Source organism: Rhinopithecus roxellana, chromosome 3 (assembly GCF_007565055.1).
Source record: "Rhinopithecus roxellana isolate Shanxi Qingling chromosome 3, ASM756505v1, whole genome shotgun sequence".
NCBI classification, from domain to species: domain Eukaryota; kingdom Metazoa; phylum Chordata; class Mammalia; order Primates; family Cercopithecidae; genus Rhinopithecus; species Rhinopithecus roxellana.
Genome location: NC_044551.1, coordinates 14,132,319 through 14,158,227, shown reverse-complemented (window position 1 = coordinate 14,158,227; position 25,909 = coordinate 14,132,319). Strand labels below are relative to the sequence as shown.

Below are 25,909 nucleotides of genomic sequence, written 5' to 3'. Positions count from 1 at the left end.
GATATCCCCCCTCTTCAATTTCTTGGAATAGTTTCAGAAGGATTGGTATTAGTTCTTCGTATGTTTGGTAGAATCTGGCTGTGAATCCATCTAGTCCCGGGCTGAGTGCAGGGCATCCACACAACAAGTGAAGCCACTTCTGGCAGCGGGGAAAACAATTGCAGGGACAGAAGCAGACCCGGCTCCGTGTGGTCTGCTTGGAGCCATCTCGGCTTCACAGAGCTCACTGCCCACTGCCTCTGACAGCCACACCCAGGGCCTCCGCCCCTGCCCTTGCCAGCTGGGGTGTGTCCTCTCCACTGCAGACACAAGCACCTCCCTTCTCTGCGGCCCTCAGCTCTGCGACGCCATCCTCTCTCTGGTCCTCTGTGTCTCTGCCAGGCATGGGCTCCTGTCCACATCTTTTCTGCCCAGCACACTGTCCTGTTGCCGTGTCCCCGCATCCTTCTTCCCTAGCATCGGCTGTGGAACTGAGGTAGCAATGGCTGGCATATGAAGAATGTGCTCCAAGCAGCTCTGCCTAGGGCTGAACACCCCCCATGTGGCTTCCCCTCCTCATCAGCATCTGACCAGTGGCAACAGTGAGGCCACAAGGCTCAAATGCCCTTCCCTGGGTCACAGGTGTGTGATAGTGGAGTCAGAGTCGCTCCCTGGCAGCAAGACCCAGAACCTGTACTTTCATTCCATGTTCCACAGCAATTCCAACCTTGAAATTGAACTTGGCTTCTTTAAACAATATAACCAGATGTAATCATAGCCCAAACACACAAGGCACGTGCACACACACAGGTGCAAACACATACACATACACACAAAGACACATGGGCACAGGCACAGAGGCACATGCACACACATGCAAACACACAGACACAGGCATGTGCACACAAGCACACACAGGCACACAGGCACGTGGACCTACAGGTGCAAACACACATTCACACAGAGACACAGGCACATGCAGACACACACTCGTGCAAACACACAGAGACACACAGACACACAGCTGAACATACGCAGCTGAGCACATACCAACATACATACACCAGCATGCATACTCACACATACAGGTGCACATTCACACACAGGAATACACAAACACACGCATCCATGTGCACACACACACACACGTGCACACACACATCTCGGCAGACATTTTACCTAAGCTGCCAATGACCCGTGGGAGCGGCTTCAACACCCCCATGAGCCTTTCCAGGCCCCACACCCAGGCAGGCACGTCGTTCCTTCAGCGACAGGCGTCACACTGACCACCCCCTCAGGCCCCATGCACCCAGGCTGTAGCTTGTCCCCAGCCCAGGACCCACACAGGAGCTGCTTAGGGTTCTCAAGGGGCCGTGACTGCTCACCTGCTGTGGGCCACACCCCCACAGGGCCCACAGAAGCTGCTCAGTCCATAGGCCATCAAAGGACGTTCAGCTGCCAGGGGTGGGTGGACACCTGACAGGTCCAGCTGCAGGCCTGGTGGGAGCGGCCCCACCTCAGCTGCTGGGACCCGGCATCCCCACACTTGGCATCGGAGGCCTTTTCATGTCTGCTGCTGTCTGTCCCCAGGAGTCCATTTCTCCCCCCACTCCCTGTGCCTCCATCTTCAACATGGGGCCTCCCAATGGACCTGGGCTCCTGTCCTGGTCTCCCACTGCAGACGCGGATGGCCCAGCGTCTCCCGCCGTCGCTTCCGTCCAGGGCTTCCAGTGCTACCCAACACGCTGTGTCTGCCCTGCCCAACCTCCACTGTCAGCCTGAACCTCTGCCCACAAAACCCAACCCCAAACCCTGGCAGGGTGGGCGAGGGTGCTGGGCAGCAGGGGCTTGTCCCTGAGAGCCGGCCTCCTCCTATGTGACAGCTGCCTGGCCTGGTGCTCCCAACTGCGGACACAGAACCTGTGCAGAAAGCCGTGGAAACAGCCGCAGGCAGGCGCCTTGGTGAGCGCTGCTGGTCACTGGTGCAGCGCCACAGGTGGAGCTGGGAAAAGCTTTGGTGCTGGGGGGGTAGTGCCCCTCACCCAAAAAATTCACATCGACCCAGAACCTCAGAGTAAGACCTTACTGTAAAATAGGATCTTTGTAGATGTAATTCCATTAAAGATTTTGAGATTATCCCAGCTTATCCTGGTGGCCCTTAAATCCAGTGACAGGTGTCCTGATAAGCAAAGGAGAAGACAGACACAAACTCTGGGAAGGAGGCCCCGTGAGGACAGGGGCAGAGGTGGAGCCATGGGGCCACCGCCCAGGACCGCCTGGAGCCACAGAAGCTGGAAGAGGTGGGAACCTCCTGAGCGCACAGGCCTTGATGTCGGACTTCTGGCCTCCTAAGCCTTAAGAGGGAACCCCTGTTGTTCAACCCATTTGTAGTGATTTTCTCAGGAGCCCAGGAAGCATCTTAAAACCGGACACTGTGCGTGGATCACATCATTGGCTGCGCTGAGCGGATACCCGGTGGCCCGCGGGGCCTGCTCAGAACCCGCCTTGTAAGGCAGACGCCTCGGGGCGCCTCGCACGTTTCCCGGGCCGGGTGGGGGGTCGGGGGCGGGGATGCCAACGAGCACGGGGGCGGGGGCGGGCGCGGGACGCTGGGGGCCGGGGGCGGGCACGGGGCGGGGCCGCGGCGGAGCCCTCAGCTGAGCACCAGGTCGCGAGCTGTGGAGGAGCAGAGGCGCCGCCGCTGCAATCCCTGCGTCTCCAAGGTAAGCGGGCGCGGGGCTCGGTCCTGTGGGCACGGCTCGGGGGTCACCCGGGGACGCAGACTGGGCCCATCAGCCCCAGCAGCCACCTGCGCCGCAGCCCCTGCCCCCGCGCTCACCCGAGCCCCCTTCCCGGGCCGTCCCGCGCGTCCCGGCGACCCCAGATTAGGATGCCCGGGGTTCGGCGCTGCGCGCTCGGTGCCCGGAGGCGGCAGGGAGGCTTCGCAAAGGCCACGGGCGGGGGTCACCGTCCGCCGCGCCAGGGACAGGTCTGTCACCGTCTCCGGGCCCTGCGCCTGGCGCTTTGGTCTTTCTTCGCTGCCAGGGACGCCCCTGCAGCCTTTCCCTCCAGGCCCTCCCCAGCCCGGGACTCGAACCGTTTCCCTAGTCCCAGGCCGAGGGGGCCGCCGCCAATGTGAGCCGTGGGAAATTAGGGCGTGGAAGGCTGGAATGAAGCCACTGCCCGCAGCAGGTTTTGAGAGATCCCGGGCCACAGAAACGGTCCAGAATGAGTCGTCTCGGGGTCCTGACACCACCGCGTCCTGGCAGGTGGGGGTGTCAGACCGTCCCCCGCAGAGCCTCGGGCTTCCCTGGGCCTTGGCTACTGCCCGCGGGCCTGTGGCGATGGAGAGGCGCTCCCGGGACACCTTCCCGCACCCCTGGGAGCAGCGCCCGAGGATCTGAGGAGCCCTTTATTCTGCGGTTTCGGTTACGTAAACGGAGCCGAGGGAGGTGAGAAGCGCGTCCCTCCCCGGCCGTGGCGGGGCTGCTGTTTTGGTGGGGGTTGGGGGGCTGCTGTTTTGATGGGGGTTTGGGGCTGCTGTTTTGATGGGGTCTGGGGGGGCTGCTGTTCTGATGGGGATTTGGTGGCTGCTGTTTTGATAGGGGGTTTGGGGGCTGCTGTTTTGATGGGGTCTGGGGGGCTGCTGTTTTCATGGGGGTTTGGGGGCTGCTGTTTTGATGGGGTCTGGGGGGCTGCTGTTTTGATGGGGTTCTGGGGGCTGCTGTTTGATGGGGGTTCGGGGGCTGCTGTTTGGATGGGGGTTGGGGCTGCTGTTTGATGGGGTCTGGGGGGCTGCTGTTTTGATGGGGGTTGGGGGCTGCTGTTTTGATGGGGTCTGGGGGGCTGCTGTTTTGATGGGGGTTCGGGGGCTGCTGTTTGGATGGGGGTTGGGGCTGCTGTTTTGATGGGGGTTGGGGGCTGCTGTTTTGATAGGGGGGTTGGGGCTGCTGTTTTGATGGGGGTTTGGGGGCTGCTGTTTTGATGGGGTCTGGGGGGGCTGCTGTTCTGATGGGGATTTTGGGGGCTGCTGTTTTGATGGGGGTTTGGGGGCTGCTGTTTTGATGGGGTCTGGGGGGCTGCTGTTTTGATGGGGTTTTGGGGGCTGCTGTTTTGATGGGGGTTCGAGGGCTGCTGTTTGGATGGGGGTTGGGGCTGCTGTTTTGATGGGGTTGGGGGGCTGCTGTTTGGATGGGGGTTTGGGGGCTGCTGTTTTGATGGGGTCGGGGGGGCTGCTGTTCTGATGGGGATTTGGGGGCTGCTGTTTTGATGGGGGTTTGGGGGCTGCTGTTTTGATGGGGTTGGGGGGCTGCTGTTCTGATGGGGATTTGGGGGCTGCTGTTTGGATGGGGGTTGGGGGCTGCTGTTTGGATGGGGTCTGGGGGGCTGCTGTTTTGATGGGGGTTGGGGGCTGCTGTTTTGATGGGGTTGGGGGGCTGCTGTTTTGATGGGGTTGGGGGGCTGCTGTTCTGATGGGGATTTGGGGGCTGCTGTTTTGATGGGGTTGGGGGGCTGCTGTTTTGATGGGGGTTGGGGGCTGCTGTTTGGATGGGGTCTGGGGGGCTGCTGTTTTGATGGGGGTTGGGGGCTGCTGTTTTGATGGGGTTGGGGGGCTGCTGTTTTGATGGGGTTGGGGGGCTGCTGTTTTGATGGGGGTTGGGGGGCTGCTGTTTGGATGGGGGTTGGGGGCTGCTGTTTGGATGGGGTCTGGGGGGCTGCTGTTTTGATGGGGGTTGGGGGCTGCTGTTTTGATGGGGTTGGGGGGCTGCTGTTTTGATGGGGTTGGGGGGCTGCTGTTTTGATGGGGTTGGGGGGCTGCTGTTTGGATGGGGGTTGGGGGGCTGCTGTTTGGATGGGGGTTGGGGGGCTGCTGTTTGGATGGGGGTTGGGGGGCTGCTGTTTGGATGGGGTCTGGGGGGCTGCTGTTTTGATGGGGGTTGGGGGCTGCTGTTTTGATGGGGTCTGGGGGGCTGCTGTTTTGATGGGGGTTCGGGGGCTGCTGTTTGGATGGGGGTTGGGGCTGCTGTTTTGATAGGGGGGTTGGGGCTGCTGTTTTGATGGGGGTTTGGGGGCTGCTGTTTTGATGGGGTCTGGGGGGCTGCTGTTCTGATGGGGATTTGGGGGCTGCTGTTTTGATAGGGGGTTTGGGGGCTGCTGTTTTGATGGGGTCTGGGGGGCTGCTGTTTTCATGGGGGTTTGGGGGCTGCTGTTTTGATGGGGTCTGGGGGGCTGCTGTTTTGATGGGGGTTCGGGGGCTGCTGTTTGGATGGGGGTTGGGGCTGCTGTTTTGATGGGGGTTGGGGGCTGCTGTTTTGATAGGGGGGTTGGGGCTGCTGTTTTGATGGGGGTTTGGGGGCTGCTGTTTTGATGGGGTCTGGGGGGGCTGCTGTTCTGATGGGGATTTTGGGGGCTGCTGTTTTGATGGGGGTTTGGGGGCTGCTGTTTTGATGGGGTCTGGGGGGCTGCTGTTTCATGGGGGTTTGGGGGCTGCTGTTTTGATGGGGTCTGGGGGGCTGCTGTTTTGATGGGGGTTCGGGGGCTGCTGTTTGGATCGGGGTTGGGGCTGCTGTTTTGATGGGGGTTGGGGGCTGCTGTTTTGATGGGGGTTCGAGGGCTGCTGTTTGGATGGGGGTTGGGGCTGCTGTTTTGATGGGGTTGGGGGGCTGCTGTTTTGATGGGGGTTTGGGGGCTGCTGTTTTGATGGGGTCGGGGGGCTGCTGTTCTGATGGGGATTTGGGGGCTGCTGTTTTGATGGGGGTTTGGGGGCTGCTGTTTTGATGGGGTTGGGGGGCTGTCTTTCTGATCGGGATTTGGGCTGCTGTTTTGGATGGGGTGTGTGGGCTGCTTTTCTGTGCTGTTTTCTGATGTTGCTGCTGTTTTGATGGGGTTGGGGGGCTGCTGTTTTGATGGGTTGTTGGGGGCTGCTGTTCTGATGGGGATTTGGGGCTGCTGTTTTTGATGGGGTTGGGGGGCTGCTGTTTTGATGGGGGTTGGGGGCTGCTGTTTGATGGGGTCTGGGGGCTGCTGTTTTGATGGGGTTGGGGGCTGCTGTTTTGATGGGGGTTGGGGGGGGCTGCTGTTTTGATGGGTTGGGGGCTGCTGTTTGATGGGTTGGGGGCTGCTGTTCGATGGGGTTGGGGGCTGCTGTTCTGATGGGGATTGGGGGCTGCTGTTTGATGGGGTTGGGGCTGCTGTTTGATGGGGTTTGGGGGCTGCTGTTTGATGGGGTTGGGGGCTGCTGTTTTGATGGGGTCTGGGGGGCTGCTGTTTTGATGGGGTTGGGGGCTGCTGTTTTGATGGGGTTGGGGGGCTGCTGTTTTGATGGGGTTGGGGGGCTGCTGTTTTGATGGGGTTGGGGGCTGCTGTTTGGATGGGTTGGGGGCTGCTGTTGGATGGGGTCTGGGGGGCTGCTGTTTGGATGGGGGTTGGGGGCTGCTGTTTGGATGGGGTTGGGGGCTGCTGTTTTGATGGGGGTTGGGGGCTGCTGTTTTGATGGGGTTGGGGGGCTGCTGTTTGGATGGGGGTTGGGGGGCTGCTGTTTGGATGGGGGTTGGGGGGCTGCTGTTTGGATGGGGGTTGGGGGGCTGCTGTTTGGATGGGTTCTGGGGGGCTGCTGTTTGATGGGGGTTGGGGGCTGCTGTTTGGATGGGGGTTGGGGCTGCTGTTTTGATGGGGGTTGGGGGCTGCTGTTTGGATGGGGGTTGGGGGCTGCTGTTGGATGGGGGTTGGGGGCTGCTGTTTGGATGGGGGTTTGCTTTCCCTCTCAGTGTCATCGCTGATCCACCTGGCATGTTTATTGGCTCTTCTGCATGCAGAGCCCCTGGGAGACCCATAGAGGACTGGGCCCCTCAGCCCACCTCGGCCACCCCTCCCTGCTTGACTTCTCTGGGGGAGAGGTCTCCCCCGCGTCCAGCCAGCCCCTGCCCCTGGCAGGTGACCCAGCTCCCTGTGGCCTGGGACTAGGAGATGGGGCTGGACGGAGGCCTGGAAGGGGCAGGAAGTGGAGGGGAGTGAGGCAGCTGCAGCCTGATGCCGGCACCTTTAACTGGGCTCTCGTGCCTGTCAGCAGCTGGGTGCCAGCGCCTACCCACCACGTGATCCTCAGAGGGCCTGTGGGGGAGGGGCGGGCTCCAGGAGCGGCTGCAGAAGGCGAGCTCCAGGAGGGTGTGTGCGTTTTCCCGGGAGGGGTCTGCAGCTTTCATGGTTTCTAATGGGATCCCTGATTCCGAAAGGCGCCGGCATGAACTCGCTCTGCATCTTCACAAAGCATGAAGTCATGGGGACTGGACCGCGTGTGCATGGAGGAAACTCAGCTGGTCACTGGCTGCATTTTAATCTTACAGCTGCGGTTGGTCCATCTTCCCAAATTCCCTGAAGTTGCAATACATGTTTTAACGATTATACAAGGTTATAAATGCTCATTGTGGAAATGAGCATAGAAATGCTCATAGAAACGGTCTAAAAGGGGCTTCCTTTTGACCCCTCTACCCTAATTTGCAAGCCTCACACTGGCAGTGGCTGCCCTAGGCCTGGGAATCCATCAACAGGGTTCGTGCACCCGGCTGGGCAGGGCCTGGAGGGAGGGGCTGCAGGAGGCCTCCGTGGGCACAAAGGCCAAAGCGCCACACACAGGGCTCAGGAGAACTGCCTGAAGAAAATTAGGATCACCCATCGCAGATGGAGACTGGGGAGCTCTCTGGAGAGCAGGCAGTCTGTTCCCTCCCAGGCCTGTGGGAGCCACTCCCTGCTGAGAATTAAAAGCTTCCTCCATGCCACCGTGCCAGCAGAGCCGAGTCTGTTTATAGCTGGTGGTGAGACAGGAGGAGTGTGTGAGAGGGATGCCATTTGGGGCTCTTGGGGCCCCCAGGCCAGTGCTGGTCAGTGCCCTGCAGTACCTGGCCCAGCCTGGTGCCCTCAGGCAGAAGCGCCTTCGGGAAAACACTCTGGGTGAGGAGAGTCGCTCATTGCCTCTGCCTGGGCTGGGGGTCCAGAAGGCTGCGCCCAGGAGGGTTGCGGCCGGGTGTCAAGTCCATCTGAGCCCACAAACCCTCAGCCAGGAGCCAGGATCAGGCAGCAGAATCTACACACGCCTAGTTCCTGCTGCTGGGGCAAAAGATGTTTCCTGGGAAGGAAGGGGTGGAGCTGCCTGGGTCAGGCCCAGCCACATCTGGGGCTCAGACCTGGTCCCCGGCATCCACGAGCCAAACCTTAAGCTGCCCTGCGTGGATCCTCCTCCTAGGGAGACCACCTTCTTCTTGGTGTGTGTGTGTTAGGGGGTGCCACAGGGCCATAACCCACCACATCCCCGTGATATGATCTTCCACCCAGGGCAGCCTCCACCCAGATGATCCCCCACCCAGGGCCTACCCCACCCAGATGATCCCCCACCTGCATGATCCCCCACCTGGGGCAGCTCCCACCCAGGTGATCCCCCACACAGTAGAACACCCACCCAGGACAGCTTCCACTCACTGCATCTCCCACCCATGGCACCCCCCACCCTGATGATCTCCCTCACAGGGCTTCCCTCCTAGGGCATCAGCAACAGGTATCCCCCTAAGGTGACATCCCCCTCCCAATATATCTACCTCCCAGAGCTACCCCTCCCAGAGCCACCCCCTAGGCCATTCCTTCCCCAAGGCTCCACCACCCAGGACAATCCCCACAAGGATTCCCCACCCAGGGCATCCCCCCACCCAGGGCTTCCTCCCCACATGGAATCTCCACCCAGGGTATCCCCTTCCCCAGGTAATTCCCCTACCCAGTGTATCCCCCCCAGGGGATTTCCCCCTCCCCAGTGCATCCAGCCCCCTAGTGCATCCCCCACCCGCAGGGTTCTTCCACCCAGGGCTTCTCCCTCCCTAGGGCTTCCCCTGCCCAGGGCTTCCCCATCCTGGGCATTTCACCTCCAGGCCATCTCCCCGCCAGGGCCTCCAGGGCACATCAACTCAGCAGCACCTCCTCAGTTGGGCAGCCCCTCCCCAGCGCTGCAGGGCTCTGCCTGGGAATGGCTTTGATTGGCCCTACTGGATCCAGGGGAGGGGAGGGTTCTGTAGTCTGCAGCCCCCTGGAATCACACCTGGGGAAGGGCAGTGCCCTGCAGGAAAGTGGCACGCGGTTCTCAGAAAAAGAATTAAGAAAAACATCAGCTGTCCCTAAATCTTATTTCCTGATACAAAAATTAAGACTGTTCTGAGTTCCAGGTTTCTCCTTTAACTGTGCAAGCACTACTTAATTGTGAATTGTAATTTAATGTCTGAATGTCCAAATGCATGACTTTCTTTGGGGAAGAAATATAAAAAATCTTTCAAAAGAGTGGGAGCAGGCAGCAGCTTTCTGTCTTTGCATCATACCAACTGCCTTCTGCAGCCTCATCCGTTGAGAAAGCCGGGCTTCTCCCTTCCATTGTGGAAGGGTGAGCGCCTCCTCTGAGGACCCCAGTTGTGCTGACGTCGTTGAAAAGTGAGGTTCTGGAAGGGAAGGGAGGTTCTTAACCCCTCTTTAAGCCCAGCAGTGAAGGCCACCTGGAGCCCTTTCCCCGTTCAGTGCAGCTCAGGGAAGGGATTGGTGCGTGCGTTCCTCCATGCGGGCTCTGTGTCCCACGTCTGACTTCTTGGTATGATCAAAGGTCGCCGCCCATGTGGGCTCCACGTGATCCCCCAGGGCGCATGGCGTCACAGACCACATTTCCCAGATTCCATAACCTGTAATCCCAACCTGCTCATTTGTTCACAAATGTCCAACGTGGCCTCTGCCCAGGGAATGCCACCAACAGCCGCACCTGCCAGGCAACTTCACATACCCGCTGCCTCCCTCTGGCCATCAGTCCTCAGTCAGCAGTCATTGGGGCCACGAGCAGCAAGCACCCGTATGGGTGAGGAGAGAAGCCATTTCTCTTACTGTCTCCTGTCTCTGAAGAGGAGGAGGAAGTAAAAGTTGAAAAACAATAGAAATGAAGTCAGTGGCACCGCTGCACAGCCACCTGCACTCTGTGCTCAAGTGGGCTCTGAAATAAGGAGTGGGGGCTGGCAGGGGCGGTGCGGTGTCCATCCTGGGCATGGCAGGCCTGGAGCTGCCTTGTTCCCTGGCCCATGGTGGGACAGCTGCTTGCGCCTCAGTCTTCTCATCCTTGAAGGAGTGCAGCCCCTCCCCATCTCCCTTGGACCCGATGGCCTCATGCAGTCACAGCCCAAGGGAGAGTCTTGTTCTGGAGAAGCTGCTGGTGGCTTCTCCAGGGCAGTTGGAGCTGTCAGAGGTCACTTCCCGGCCTGGTCCAGCCCAGCACAACCCAGGGGGCCTGCAGGACACCTGCGACCAGGACAGAGGTTCCCAGGGAGGCCAAAGCCTGAGCAGGGCCGAGGACCGACTCTGGGATCTCAGGCCCCAGGGAGGGGTGAGGAGCTGAGGCGGGTGGTGGCTCCCACTGGCTCCGTGGCTCCTGCCTCAACCTCTAACCCGGCACTCCTGTTATGTGAGCATGGCCTGTCCACCAGCCTCTGACAGCAAGGCTCAGCCACCCCGAGAGCGGTCGCGTGGGCTCTGTAGGCGCCACCCCCCCGTGGGCGTGGGCAGTGAACAAGGGAGCAACGAGGCTGCTGCTACCTTTAAAACAGCAACTGGCCCTAGTGACAGACCCCAGGCCCTAGTAACAGGCTCCAGGCTGAAGGGACAGGCCCCTGACACTAGTGACAGACCCCAAGTCCTAGTAACAGGCTCCAGGCCGAAGGTGCAAAACCCTGGCCCTAGTAACAGACTCCAGGTCCTAGTAACAGACTCCAGGTCCTAGTAACAGACTCCAGGCCCTAGTAACAGGCTCCAGGTCCTAGTAACAGACTCCAGGTCCTAGTAACAGGCTCCAGGTCCTAGTAACAGGCTCCAGGTCCTAGTAACAGACTCCAGGTCCTAGTAACAGGCTCCAGGTCCTAGTAACAGGCTCCAGGTCCTAGTAACAGGCTCCAGGTCCTAGTAACAGGCTCCAGGTCCTAGTAACAGGCTCCAGGTCCTAGTAACAGGCTCCAGGTCCTAGTAACAGACTCCAGGTCCTAGTAACAGGCTCCAGGCCCAAGGGACAGGCCCCGGCTCTGGTGACTGACAGACCCCAGGTTCTAGTAGAATCCTCTGGCCCAGTGAGAGACCCCTGGTCCTAGTGACAGAGCCCTGGTCAGTCTAGTGACTGCCCCTGGCCCTGCTTACTGATGCCACGTGGACACCCGGGTTTCCAGCCCCTGGACAGCTCTGTGATAAGAGGCGGCTGCTGTTTCTCCAGCCCTATCAATTCTGTTCTGTCAGCTTTTCTGTAAGTTTGGCTTCGGGCAGTCCAGCATCCAGTCTTAAGGCGTTTCCCAGGAGATTCATTCTGACAAATTGGGCCCAGTTGATTTTCTGTGGGGACTTTTGGGAACAGGGACAGCCCATGGGGTTGGGGGCAAGGTGGCCTGGGGTGTCTGGGACGAAGCTCCGCCTGGGTGGCCAAGTCCTTGGAACTGGCGATGCACCTGGGGCAGGTGTTCCCCGGCCAGTGAGGACGCTTCGTTCCCCAGGACAGCCACCCTCTGGGGTCTGCCTCTGCCTGCCCCGCTTTGAGATCTGTGGTGTCACCTCTGCCCTTGTCTTCTGCCCTCTCCAAGCCTGTTTTGAAAATGCCAGTTGGACAACACAGTCTGGTTCACACCTGTGGGTGACCCATAGGCACCATCCTGACTCCCTGGGGAGGCCTTGGGGATGGGGGCGCGAGTGGGGTGGGCTCAGCCTCCAAGCAGGTCCTGGCCAGGCCCCATTTGGACTCCCATGGGGTCTGGCCAGGGAAGGGGCATGTGCTGTGAGCAGGCACCTGGGTCAGGGCAGGGCTGGGCATGTCCCTCCTACCAGGGAGGTGCCGGCCAGTGGGAGAGCATGCAGGTGCACAGCTGCATACAAGCCACAGGCCTGGGAGTACAGGGCACAGCTGGGGTGGTGGGCACAGGCCTGGGAGTTCAGGGCACAACTGGGATGGTGGGCACAGGCCTGGGAGTGCAGAGCAACCCCCTGGGGGCTCACGGCACACGCCTGGAGATGGTGGGTGCATGCCTGGGAGCTTGTCCTTTGACCCCTGGATGAGTAGTTTGTCTTCCTGGAGTCTCTTCTGCTACACGACCTTCTTTACCCTCACAGTGACAAAGCAGAGCCTCTAGGAGAAACGCTGTGAGGGTCTGCACCCAGGGCTCAGGTGCGCTGCGTCCAGAAACTGTGGGAAAGTGGAGGACGCCTGACCTCCACCCGTCTAAGGAGAAGTAGCTGGCACAGCCGCATACTATGCTTGATGGTGAGCGCCAAGGGAGAGGTGCCCGCCCAGGCTCATTGTCCCTCTGACACCTCCACGTTCTCTTAAAATTAAATGTGTTCTATTACCGTCATTGTGGAAACAGCACATGGGTCTAATGAAGCGATCCAGACAGTGCGACTCCCGTCTCCTCTGCTCCTGCTCGTGGTTTGCAGCCGCGTCCTTCTCCTCCAGACCCAGCAGCAGCCTGGCTGTCTTTGACAGCAGCACGTCACACCTAATTCATTCTGTCTATTTTAGTTTAAAAACCTTAAAAAAATATTTTGTTAAGCTAATGCCTGTTTGAGGTAAAACAAAACTACAAGAACCTAGAACAGCGAAGCTCCGATGGGCTCTGAGGCAAGTCCCCGTGTGAGATCCCTGAGCGTGCACCCCACGCAGAGCCGGCTCTGGAAGCATTTCTGGCAGCCGGCGTCTGAGGTCGGCACCGCTCCACCCCTTTGGTGCAGAAAGGCTGGGGCTGAGTTGGGACGGGTTCCGCTTTTCCCTCCAGAACCGCCTGGCCTGGTCCTTGGCCCTCCCAAGCGCCCGAGGCCTCACTCCCGTGACGGCCGTGGGTTCCTGCATCTACTCCTTCTTGTCGGCTGTTGACGGCTGTCACCCTCGTCTTCCTGGGAAGCCCAGTCACCAAGCACCTCTGCAGGGGGTATGGCCACGTCTCTGAGCTCACACCCACTGCAGGTGGCCTCCCTCCCCTCAGCCTGAGTGGGGACAGTGGACGAGGGTATCCAAGTCCCGGCCGGAAGCATTTTTCCTCAGAACGTTTGAAGCCAGTGTCTGTCTTCAGTAGATCTGGCGATGGCCTGACCCCTATTCCTTTCTGCCTTCTCCCCCGCGACCCCCACAGCGCTCTCGCTCGTGCCATCTCATGCTGCTTGCTGTGCTGAGAGGGGCTGAGCCCAGCAAAGGTGGTGCCTGCCCAGCAGGGGCGCAGGGGTACCTAGGCGCAGGGGCCGTGCGCTGGACCGTTCTCACGCACCGTGACTCCCGCCTGCTTGGATCTCTGCTCACACGCATCCTCTTCCGCCGGGTCTGAAATTGCCTGCTGGCCTCCCTCTGACCTGCCTCAGTTTCTCCTCTTCACTCCTCGCTGCCTGATGTTTCATTACTTGTGTGTTTGTTTTTCACCTGCCCCACTGAAGGCCTCACGAGGGCAGGACGCTTTATGTCCCGCTCAGCCTTCCAAGGCCAACCTCCAGGCTTATTAAAAACTCGTGCAAAGCACATGCTGATGGGCGGGACGTCCTGCGCGAGCCCTGAAGGCGGCGCCGAGGGGCTTCCCTCATCCCTTTGCTCCCAGGCGGGTCCCACGGGGTGCAGGTTCTCAGATGACTCACTGAGGTGTGTGAATAAGGGTCTTTGTTCAGGCGCGTCCCCACAGGCGATAAGACCACAGAACGCAGCCCTGAATTTGAAGCATCCCAGAAGGTTCTTTTCCTCTGACCCGCACGCCCACCACTGTTCTGGGTGCTCACAAAACCCACCATTGCTTCTGGGAATTTTGCAACCGCTCCTCCTGCCCAGTGTTCCCTGCTGCAGAGGGCCCAGTGGAAACACAGGCCAGGCCTGTGAGAAGCTCCTGTTTCAGACAAAGAAATGGTGTCAGCGATTAAAACGGGAAACTGTTCCTGGCTCAACACCTGACCCGGCCCTTCTACCCCCAGGATCCTGACCCCAGGTGGCCCCACCCCCACCAGGATCCTGCCCCCACGTGGTCCTGCCCCCACCGGGATCCTGCCCCGACGCGGCCCTGCCCCCATGAGGATCCTGCCCCTACGTGGTCCTGCCCTGACTGGGTCCTGCCCCTGCATCCTCCGCTGGGTTGGCATCTGCATTTTCGGTGCCTTCCAGGGAAAGGGGTGAATGGGAGGGGCCTGAGGCTCTTAAGGTCCTCAGTGTAGGGAGTGCCCCTGGTATTTTTTACAGCTGTTTTGGGGGAATTTGTGGGATCTCAAGGTCAGCAGGGGCCACACTCAGGACCCCCAGGATGACAGAGCCACACTTTGGCCATGACTGGTGCTGAGAACTCCAGATCTGAGAGGGCTCCGTGAGTCCCAGGGTTGGGACATGCACCTGTGTCCTCGGCACGGACCCTCCCACTGGCTCTTGTGTCTGTGGGCCGAGGCCACGTTCAGCTCTCAGCGCAGTGCTGACGGCCGACCTGGCATCTGGCCCCCTAGGGGAAGCGGCTGTGGTGCAGAGCCCAGCACCTCGCTCTGAGTCCTTCAGGGCCTGACTGGGTCTCACCATGCGTGGTGGGGAGGCGGCCTCGGCAGCCCCACCCTGTGGCATAGCCCTGCGTCCCCGAACCCTCCCTGGGCAGCACCCCTCAGTCTTCTCAACCCCACAGCCCAGCCGCCTGCTCTGGGGGTGGGCGCCTTGCAAAGTCCAGAGGGCGTCCCTGCGCCCCGACGCCGGTGCCCCCACCACTGCCTCAACCCTGCACAGCCGCAGTCCCTTCCCCTGGCTGGGGCACCGTGGGCTCGGCAGGCCCAGGGCACCTGGGCAGAGCATCCTCAGGTGCCCCCAGGGCCATCACACACCACCCCCTCCCCAGCCCAAACCTCCATCTACGGTCAGAGGCTCTGCACTGGGGTGGGAGCGGCTGTCGCAGGACCGCTGTGGACCCTCCCGGAGGAAGGCGTCCTGTCATGGTCACGGAGCCCGGGGAGGGTGTGGTCCTCAGGTGTCCCCCAGAGCTGCAGAGCAGGCGTCCACAGGAGGGGCAGTGGAAAAGTGTGGCAGCGGGGAGGACCCGGGATGGGCTGTGATGCTGCCAGTCACACCCTGAGCCTGCTCGGCCTGGAGCCCCTGGCACCCAGCTCAGCTCCCACCCTGGGCTCTGCATGCTGCTGGCTTTATCTAGCTTAGGGAGTCCTTGGCCCAATGACGGCAGTGGGCAAGGCCTTGCTTGGCTCCGCTCTGCCCAGCAGCTGGACACGCATGCCTCCAGGGCAGCTGGCTCCGAGGGTCTGAGGGGCCTCACGCCCAGCTCCGGGAGGGCCTGCCCATCTCAGCCCTCGCCACGTCGCCCCGGGGGGGCCTGCCCGTCTCAGCCCTCGCCACGTCTCCCGGGAGGGCCTGCCCGTCTCAGCCTCGCCACGTCTCCCCGGGAGGGCCTGCCCGTCTCAGCCCTCGCCACGTCTCCCCGGGAGGGCCTGCCCGTCTCAGCCCTCGCCACGTCTCCCCGGGAGGGCCTGCCCGTCTCAGCCCTCGCCACGTCTCCCCGGGAGGGCCTGCCCGTCTCAGCCCTCGCCACGTCTCCCCGGGAGGGCCTGCCCGTCTCAGCCCTCGCCACGTCTCCCCGGGAGGGCCTGCCCGTCTCAGCCCTCGTCACGTCTCCCCGGGAGGGCCTGCCCGTCTCAGCCCTCGCCACGTCTCCCCGGGAGGGCCTGCCCGTCTCAGCCCTCGCCACGTCACCCCGGGAGGGCCTGCCCGTCTCAGCCCTCGCCACGTCTCCCCGGGAGGGCCTGCCCGTCTCAGCCCTCGCCACGTCTCCCCGGGAGGGCCTGCCCGTCTCAGCCCTCGCCACGTCACCCTGAGAGGGCCTGCCTGTCTCAGCCACGTCCTGATGCTCGTTGGTATGGCGGGTCTCCTGGGCTGCACCCAGGTCAGTGGGGACATGGCCTGGGTGACACCTTTCTCCTCTCCTTCCTCCACAGCAACATGGCTGACAAGGCCAAGCCCACCAAAGCTGCCAACAAGACGGCCCCCAAGTCCCCGGGGGACCCCTCAAAGGACCGGGCGGCCAAGAGGCTGTTGCTGGAGTCAGAGGGTGCCGGTGAGTGGGCAGCCAAGGCCCCCGAGCTCAGTGCCCTGGAGGAGGCCTTCCGGCGTTTCATGGTGCACGGGGGCACCAGGGCCACCGGGAGGGAGATGCACGGCAAGAACTGGTCAAAGCTGTGCAAGGACTGCCAGGTAATCGACGGCAGGAACGCAACGGTCACCGACATGGACATCGTCTTCAGCAAGATCAAGTGAGTGCGCCGGGCTCACGGGCCGAGGGACCTGGCTCATGGGGTCTGTGGGCTGGTGTTGGATCCGACAGATGGTCCATGATAGGCCACTGACCCTGTTCCCGTGGCTCCTGCCATAGATGGTCTGTGTAATGGTGGAGCCCACTCAGCTGACTGCACTCTCCTTCTGGCAGGAGACATTCTAGACCCAGTGTCTCCAATGGAACAGCACAGGCTGTCTGCAGTCTCAGGCTTTCTACTAGCCCTGATAAGAGAAGTAGAGCAATGCAGGTGACATTAATCCCGGCAGGTTTTATTTCACTTCTATATCCAACGTTTTGTTTCAACATGTAGTCTGTAGAAAACATTAAATTGAACTTTATGGTTTTTTTCATATTAAGTCTTCAAAATGCACATGGGGTGGGATGTAAAGAATGCTGAAGTGGGGGCATTTCAGAGGCGTCTGCTTCTGTTTGCCTGCGCCTGCTGGGAAGTTGCAGTGGTCTACGTGGCTTGTGTGTTGGGAGGTTGTGGTCTGCTTGGCTCGCATGTTGGGAGGTTGTGGTTTGCATAGCACACGTGTCGGGAAGTTGCTGTGGTCTGTGTGGCTTATGTGTTGGGGATTTGTGGTCTGCATGGCTCATGTGTTGGGAATTTGTTTGTGTGGCTCGTGTGTTGGGAGGTTGTGGTCTGCATGGGTCGTGTGTTGGAAAATTGCTGTGGTCTGTGTGGCTTATGTGTTTGGAGGTTGTGGTTTGCACGGCTCATGTGTTAGAAAGTTGTGGTCTGTGTGGCTTGTGTGTTGGGAAGTTGTGGTTTGTGTGGCTCACGTGTTGGAAAGTTGCTGTAGTCTGCATGGTTCACGTGTTGGGAGGTTGTCTGTGTGGCTCATATGTTGGGAAGTTGTAGTCTGCGTGGCTCATGTGTTGGGAGGTTGTTTGTGTGGCTTGTGTGTTGGGAGGTTGTGGTCTGTGTGGCTCATGTGTTGGGAAGTTGCTGTGGTCTATGTGGCTTATGTGTTGGGAAGTTGTGGTTTGCATGGCTTGCATGTCGGGAAGCTGCCGTGGTCTGTGTGGCTTATATGTTGGGAGGTTGTGGTCTGCATGGCTTGCGTGTTGGGAAGTTGCTGTGGTCTGTGTGGCTTATGTGTTGGGAAGTTGTGGTTTGCATGACTCACGTGTTGGGAGGTCGTGATCTGTGGGGCTCACATGTTGGGAGGTTGTCTTGTGTGACTTGTGTGTTGAGAAGTTGTGGTCTGTGTGGCTCGTGTTGGGAAGTTGTGGTTTGTGTGGATTGTGTGTGGCTTTCAGTTGGCATCAGCCGGTGGGGCAGTCCTGGAGACTGAGCCCTCACCTGGGAGGCTGCCTGTGCAGCGCCTCCCAGCTGTTCTGACCTCCAGCGGCATTTGCGGAGCCTGGATCCATGGGTCCCACTGGTTCCCATGGTGACATTCCACCTGTCTCCACTGGCTCTGTTCAGGCACTTATGGCCATGATTTATTATAGGGATGGGCGCCAACGGCAGCAGAGGAGGGACAAGAGTGTGGGTGACATCCAAGGGAATCCAGTGTGAGGCCGAGATCCACTCCCAGCAGAGGCATGTGGGACGTGCTTAATTCCCAGGAGTGAGCTGTGAGAACACGTGTGAAATGCCCACCAGGGAAGCTCATCAGAGACTTGGTGCCCAGGGTCACTGGGGTCTGGTCATAGGGCACCCCCTTGCCAGGCAGGTACCAAAATCCAGACCCCGGAGGGAAGGTGAGCTTTAGCATAAACCGCTCTGTTCCTGTCGTTGGAGCTGTGAACAATCCCTAGCACGGGATTGTCACCCCAGACGCCAGCCGTGACTGGCCTCGCCTTCCAGGGGACCCTGGCCCCAGGCTGCTGTGACAGCACCTTTCTGCACAGTGGCTGTTTTTCTCAGCGCTTCTGAGATTTTGACCTTATTACTACTTTTCAGCAGCTTGGTGCTGATGTGCTGTGGTGTGTTAGTCTGTCCTCACACTGTTGTAAAGAACCACCTGAGACTGGTCATTGGTGGAGGAAAGAGGTTTAATTGACTCACAGTTCCTCAGGCTGGCTGAGAGGCATCAGGAAACTTACAGTCATGGCAGAAGATGAAGGAGAAGCATGCATGTCTTCACATGGCAGAGCAGGAGAGAGTGCAAAGGGGGAAGTGCTTTTAAACAACCAGATCTCATGAGAAGTCACTCACTATCGTGAGAACAGAGAACAGCAAGGGGGAAGTCCATCCCCATGATCCTTCCACCAGGACCCTCCCCTAACATTGGGAATTACAATTCAACATGAGATGTGGGTGGGAATACAGAGCCAAACTATATCATTCTGCCCCTGACTCTTCTCAAATCTCTTGTCCTTCTGACATTGCAAAACACAATCATGCCTTCCCAACGGTGCCCCAAAGTCTTAACTCATTCCAGCATTAACTCAGAAGTCCAGAGTCCAAAGTCTTATCTGACACAAAGCAAGTTCCTTCTGCCTGTGAGCCTGTAACATCAAAAACAAGTGAGTTAATTCCAAGATACAGATTAGGTACAGGCATTGGGTAAATAGACCCATCCCCAGAGGGAGAAATCAGCCAAAACAAAGGGGCTGCAGGCTGCAAATCTGAAACCCAGCAGGGCAGTCATTACATCTGGAGGCCCCCAAATAATCTTCTTTGATTCCTTGTCTCACATCCAGGCCACACTGATGCAAGGGATGGGCTCCCACGGCCGTGGGCAGCCCTGCCCTTGTGACTCTGTAGGGTACAGCCCCTGTGGCTCTTTTCCCAGACTGGTGTTGAGTGCTTGTAGCTGTTCCAGATGATATGGTGCAGGCTGTCAGATGTACCATTCTGGGGTCTGGGGGACGGTCGCACTTTTGTCACAGCTGCACTGGGCAGTGCCCCAGTGGGGACTCTGTGTGGGGTGAGGCCTCCAACCTCACATTTCTCCCCTGCACTGCCCTAGCAGAGGTTCTCCGTGAAGGCCCTGCCCCTGCAGCAGACTTCTGCCCGGACACCGTGGCTTTTCCATACATCCTCTGAAATCTAGGTGGAGGTTCCCAAACCTCACCTCTTGCCTTCTGCCTTCCCACAGACCCAACACCACGTGGAAGCTGCCAAGGCTTGGGGCTTGCACTCTCTGAAGCATTGGCCCAAGCTGTACCTTGGTCCCTTTAGCCATGGCTGGAACACAGAGCACCATGGCACCATGTCCCAATGCTTCACAGAGTATTGGGGCCCTGGGCCTGGCCACGAAACCTTCTTTCCCTCGTAGACCATCAGGCCTGCCTGAGCAGCAACTGCGCAGAGGTCTTTGAAATGTCTCTGAGGTATTTTCTCCATTGTCTTGACTATTAACATTTGACTCGTCTTTAGTTATGTAATGTCTGCAGCCTTCTTGAATTCCTCCCCAGAAAATGATTTTTTTCTTTTCTACCACATGGCTGGGCTGCAAATTTTCCAAGCTTTGACACTCTGCTTCCCTTTTAAATGTCAGTTCCAGTTTCAGGTCATTTTTTTGTTGATGCAAGCGAGCATAGGCTTTTAGAAGCAGCCAGGTCACCTCTTGAACGCTTTAGTGCTTAGAAATTTCTTCCACCAGGTGCCCTAAATCATCTCTCTCAAGTTCAAAGCTCCACAGATTTCTAGAGCAGGGCCACAATGTTGTCAGTCTCTGCTAAAGCATAGCAAGAGTGACCTTTGCCCCCATTCCCATTGAGTTCCTCATCTCCATCTGAGACCACCTCAGCCTGGAATTCACTGTCCATGTCACTATCAGCATTTGAATCACAGCCATTCAGCAAGTCTCTGGGAAGTTCCAAACTTTCCCTCATTTTCCTGTCTTTAAGCTCTCCAAACTGTTCTAGCCTCTGCCCATTACCCGGTTCTACAGAGCATGTCTGTAGTCACCGTTCTTAAACTTTGTCTGCTGATTCCCTGATCTCAGCTTTGAGTCTCCCCTGGTTTGGGGCTGTGTTTTCCTGCCCCTTTGTGTGCGTGGGAATCGTTTATTGGATACCAGGTGGAGTTTGTAGTTGGCGCCGTCGGGTGATGGGTCTGCTTACACACCTTTGAGGCCTGGCAGCCTTTGTTCAGAGTTTGAGAAGTGGCTTAGACTCTGTGGGACCTTCCCCAGACATTGTCAGGGTAAGCCCAGAGCCACCCCGGGGGAGGGTGAAGCTGGTCCCCTGTCCGGCTGCACCTTTCCCAGGGCTTGACTGGAGGCCCTGGCTGGTGGGGCTCAGGTGACCACAGACCTGTGTGCAGGCTCTTGGCATGTCTGGTGCACGGTCCAGGCGTGGGCTGGGAGCTCGTCCTTTCCACGTGTCAGTTGGACGTTCTGGGTCCCTCATGGCCTGGAACCTGCTCCACAGTGATCTGGGCGGGTACCAGGGTCTGCAGGCCTCTCGCACCCTCCATCCAGCTGTCTGGCCTTTGTGTGTTGAGGACAGGAGCCCACGCCAGGCCCATCCTGGGTTGTGGCCACATCCCTCCACAGTGTCTGTGCGTGACATGACTTGGTCTGTGCAGTGCTGGGTCTTGTCTGATGCTTTGCTGGAGCAAAGGACCCTGGTGTCTGCCTTCCCTTCGCTCACTGCTAAGGGCAATGTCTGTCCTCCAGGCCTGTCCACCTGTCTGCCGTGAGCTCGTCCACTCGGCTTCCAGAGCAAATTATTGTCCTAGCGGAGAGGTCAGATCTGGACGGGCCGTGCACTCCTGGCCTTAGGGTGGATGGGCCGGCTGAGCTTAGCCGACGTCGGGTCCTTGTCCTGTTTACACAGGGAAGGTGAAGAAGGAGCTGGACCCCGACGACGCCACTTGAACTTGGATGAGACCAAGTGGGTCTGTAATGGGGTGCAGGTCTGGGGGTGTGCAGGTGCGTATGGGGTGCAGGTTGTGGGGTGTGCGGTGCGTATGGGGTGCAGGTCTGGGGTGTGCGTGTGCGTATGGGGTGCAGGTGTGGGGTGTGCGGGTGCGTATGGGGTGCGGGCGTGTGGTGTACGGTGCGTATGGGGGTGCGGGCGTTGGGGTGTGCGGGTGCGTATGGGGTGCGGGCCGTGGGGTGTGCGGGTGCGTATGGGGTGCGGGCGTGGGGTGTGCGGGTGCGTATGGGGTGCGGGCGTGGGTGTGCGGGTTGCGTTGGGGTGCGGGTCTGGGTGTCGTGGTGTGCGTATGGGGTGCGGGTGTGGGGTGTGTGGGTGCGTATGAGGTACGGGTATGGGGTGTGTGGGTGTGTAATGGGGTGTGGGTATGGTGGTGTGTGGGTGTGGCTGTGTGCATGGTGTATGTGGTATGGGGGGGTTGGGGGTGGTGGGTGTGCTGTGGGTTTTGTCTCTACAAAATTTAGGCGTGGTAACCCAATGGCCAGTGCGATGGTGTTAGGAGTAGTTAGGGCCATGGAGGGGGATGAAGGGCCTTGCAGACCAGCCTCAGTCAGCAGAGACCTCTCTCCCTCCAGCACCTGCACGTGAGGACACCGTGTCTGTCCCTACCACAGGATGCAGCAGAAAGGTACCACCTTGGAAGTTGAGTGCCCCCCTCACCAGACACCAGACCTGCTGGCTCCTGAATCTTGAACTTCCAGCATCCAGAACAGGGAGAAATAAGTTTCTGTTCTTTAAAATTACTGCATCTCAGGTATTTTGTTACAGCAGCACATGGGGACTAAGAGTGGGTGTGCAGGTGGTGGGGGGAGGGTGTGCAGGTGTGTTTGAGGGTGTTTGCCTCAATCTTTAGACGGCATTGGGGCCACAATACCTGCAGGTGTCAGGGGACATTAACTGCAGACCTTGGTGAATAAAGCCAGTTGTCCTGAGTTGGGCAAGAAAACCTTTGGAAGAGGCCCTCGCAGCCACTCCAGGCTACAAGACGGGGCGTTTGTCCTGGGGGACCTGCTCTCACCGTTAGTGGTCCAGCAACACCGTCTCAGCCTCTCTGGCCATAGCAGGCTGCCCTGCAGAGGCCCCCGAGTGCTGGAGAACTATGTCAGGTTCCTGCCCCTTCCCCCTGTGTCGTCCTGGGCACCTGCCCCAGCCTAGCTGTTCCTCTTACTTGTGTACCTCGTGTGTGCCCCTGACAGACAGGATGTCCATGGGCTGCAGGTTCTGGGCACCAGAGTGAGACCCAGCAGACTTCAGCCGGCAAGAGGGCCCCTGACTGTGGGCAACTTCCTCACGGGTGGGGGTCCTTGAGGGTCCCCTGCTACCAGAAAGGGGTGCATCCCTGTCCACCTTCCCATCCTCACCCCCAAAGGCTAGCGTCAGCAGCTGACCCCGCATTGAAGGCATTCAGATAGGAGTCCTTGGAGACCCCCAGCTGACAAGAATTGGAAATGCCTTGAGTGCTGAGGGAGGAGGGCTGCAGGGACAGGAGGGAGGATGCCCTTCAACACACTGGCTGGACCTTCTCAGGAGAGAAAACCCTTCCTGGCGTGGGTCATGGTGAAACTGTGCCCTGAGTTAAGCCAGTGACCGAATTCCTGAGCTCACAGGACGGCCAACGAAAAACTTGCTAGAGAATTCCCTCCACTTGTGAGCCTGAGAAGAAATGCGCCGAATTCAGTCAGAGCCACGGTGGCTGACCTCTGTGCTCAGAACCAGCTGCGGAGGTCCCTCCCCGGGTTTCCTCCTAGGCTGAGTACTCTGGGGTCGCCTCTTCCTGGACGTCGCCTATTGGTTGTTGGGTAGGGGTTTTTAGGTGTGTATGTGTGTGTTTTTTTTTTAGGGTTGTCTTGCTGCATTTTGTTGCGGACCACAGTGCATTAACAATCCTAGTCAGCTCAGGGGCTTTCAGGTATTTGACTTATGAGCTGAGTAGCTGGGCAGACTGATAACAGACAAAGCGAGCTCTTTTTGCAGGTTAGTAAACTTGGATCTTAGACTAAACTTCTTTGGTTCAGGTGAGGGCAGCTAAGCAGGTAGGAAGGTGGGGAAGGAGAGGCCGACAAGCAGGCGTCGGCAATCCAAGCAGGGGCCTAGTACATGCTGTTTTTCTGTAGTTTGCTGCCCTAAACGGTTCAAGGCACCTTGTCTTGGAAATAGACCACTGCGTGCATTGTTTCACCAACACCTGAGTCCATTTCACGCTTTCCCCCTCCTCATGCCCCTTTGTCCCTCATCCTCCCAACGGCCATGGCTTTATGAGGCGCCCTGGGTTTAAGGAAGGAGACCACTACTACTCCTGCTGCCCTCCTCCCCCCACCTTGCCTAGTTCACAAGACGAGAGGAAGGAGAGAAAGCAAAAAGTTAGAAAGAGACCAAAAGTAAGATAAATAGCCAGACAACCTTGGCATCACCACCCAGCCCTAGGAGTTAAAAAAAGTAATGATAATAACATCAACCCCTGACCTAAACTACTTGTGTTATCTGTAAATCCCAGACACTGTATGAAAAAAGTATTGTAAAACTTTTTGTTCTGTTAGCTGATGCATGTAGTCCCCTGGCCACGTTCCCCACGCTTGCTCAATTTATCATGATGCTTTCATGTGGACCCCTTAAAGTTGTAAGCCTTTAAAAAGGCTGAGAATTTCTTTCTTGGGGAGCTCGGCTCTTTTTTTTTTTCTTTTTTTTTTTTTGAGACGGAGTCTCGCTCTGTGGCCCAGGCTGGAGTGTAGTGGCCAGATCTCAGCTCACTGCAAGCTCCGCCTCCCGGGTTTTACGCCATTCTCCTGCCTCAGCCTCCCGAGTAGCTGGGACTACAGGCGCCGCCACCTCGCCCGGCTAGTTTTTTGTATTTTTTTAGTAGAGACGGGGTTTCACCGTGTTAGCCAGGATGGTCTCGATCTCCTGACCTCGTGATCCGCCTGTCTCGGCCTCCCAAAGTGCTGAGATTACAGGCTTGAGCCACCACACCCGGCCGAGCTCGGCTCTTAAGACATGAGTCTGCCGACGCTCCCAGCCGAGTAAAAAAACCTCTTCCTTCTTTAATCCGGTGTCTGAGGAGCTTTGTCTGTGGCTCGTCCTGCTCCAGGTCCGTGGCTACCGTGTCGACCAGGGCAGCCCACCCACTTCGCACTTTGGTCTGGAGTGAGCGAGAGCGACGCTGCTTTTCTCTTGCTCTTCAGCCTGGACCTGTGATATGATTGGCGTGAGAAGGAAGTGTGGATTCTGGCGGTAAGGAAGTGGGGGCTTACTTTCCCGTTGTTCCCAAAAGGCAGATGCAATCCCTGCACCCTGAAGAGTCAAGCAGTAAAGGCGACACAGCAAGACTGTCGGGGACTCAGGCAATGAGGATTTGTCTCCTGAGGGGCCTCAGAAAAGGCCGTTTCCACTGTGTGGAGTACAGGAATGGAAGGTTTCACCAGGGTGGAGTGGCTTCCAGAGGGTCCCTGTGGAAAAAGCGTGGCTGAGCAGGCCCAGAGGGGGACGAGGACACGTTTGGGGGCTGGAGGAGAGCAAGGACATGCTCAGGGGGGCCAGACTGTCGTAAGGACAGGGACAGGGTGAGGGCCCAACTCAGGGACCACAGTGTCATAAAGGCGGGGGACGAGGGACGAAGAGGACAGACTTGGGGGACCATGATGTCATAAAGCTGGAACAGGGACAGGACAGACTCAGGGGACCTCGGTATCATAAAGACATGGACGGTACTGGCACAGACTCTCGGGACCCTGATGTCATCAGACAGGATAGGGAGCAAGACAGACTTGGGGACCATGGAGTCATAAACGTTAGGGACAGGGCCGGGACAGACTCTCGGGGCCTGGTGTCATCAAGACAAAACAGGGAGCAGGACAGACTTGGGGGACCATGGAGTCATAAACGTAGTGGACAGGGCCGGGACAGACTCTCGGGGCCTGGTGACATAGACACAGATGGAACAGGAAAGTCTCAGGAGGCCATGGCATCTTAAAGACCTGATAGGGTGGGATGGGCACCTGTGGTCTCTGGGGTGCGTGTTCAGGGGCTGGTTCTCGTGTGGTGGTTGCAGAGAAGGATGGAGGCCCAGTCTGAGAAGGGGGCCGTGTCCACATGCACAGATGGGGGCAGACAGGAGGTGCCTGGGGTCCACCACACAGGATGGCGCTGCCAGCCCCGGTGCACAGCAGCCAGTTCCCCGGGCTTCAGCCCAGTTGTCATAACACGGGGCCCATCCATCCTCAGTCATGCTCACTTCCTGAACCCAACATCACAAGTCTTCAGTGGCATGACTCACAGATCCTCCTTTCGCTTGAATTGTGTGTGGGAGTGTGTTTGTGCGTTTGGTGTGTGTGGGAGTGTGTGCATTCTGTGGTGTGTGTGGGAGTGTGTGTGCGTTGTGTGTGGGAGTGTGTGCATTCTATGGTGTGTGTGGGAGTGTGTGTGCATTGTGTGGTGTGTGCAAGTGTGTGGGTGTGTGGGAATATGAGCATTGTGTGGTGTGTGGGAGTGTGTGTACATTGGTGTGTGTGAGAATGTGAGCATTGTGTGTGTATGTGGTATTTTGTGGGGGGTGTGGTATGTGTGCAGTATGTGGTGTGTGTGGTTTGTGTGTGTGTTATTTTGGGGGGTGTGGTATGTGTGCGGTATGTGGTGTGGTGTGTGGTTTGTGTGGTGTGTGTGGTGTGCGGTGTGTGGTGTGTATGTGTGTGTGTGTGTTCTGTGTGTGTGCTGTGTGTGTGTATTGTGTGGTCCCTGTGTTGTGTGTGGTTCATGTGTAGTGTGTGGTGTGT

The 25,909-nt window shown here is 58.5% G+C and overlaps 1 protein-coding gene across 1 annotated transcript; it reads left to right on the top strand.

The window, feature by feature from the left end:
* The first annotated feature begins 2,666 nt into the window (after positions 1-2,666).
* On the top strand, positions 2,667-24,288 carry LOC115896478 (tubulin polymerization-promoting protein-like). Its single transcript, XM_030927369.1, has 5 exons — positions 2,667-2,702; positions 15,961-16,275; positions 21,042-21,136; positions 22,362-22,474; positions 24,229-24,288. Exons 2-5 carry the CDS (start codon positions 15,965-15,967, stop codon positions 24,286-24,288), a joined length of 579 nt encoding a protein of 192 aa, XP_030783229.1. The 5' UTR covers positions 2,667-2,702; positions 15,961-15,964.
* Positions 24,289-25,909: the final 1,621 nt, after the last annotated feature.

Coding starts and splice junctions, on each gene's coding strand:
- LOC115896478 (XM_030927369.1), top strand. CDS start 15,965: ATGGCTGACAAGGCCAAGCCCACCAAAGCTGCCAACAAGACGGCCCCC. Junction 16,276..21,041: donor ATCGTCTTCAGCAAGATCAA/GTGAGTGCGCCG, acceptor CTGTTTACACAG/GGAAGGTGAAGAAGGAGCTG. Junction 22,475..24,228: donor TCCCCTGCTACCAGAAAGGG/GTGCATCCCTGT, acceptor GTCCTGCTCCAG/GTCCGTGGCTACCGTGTCGA.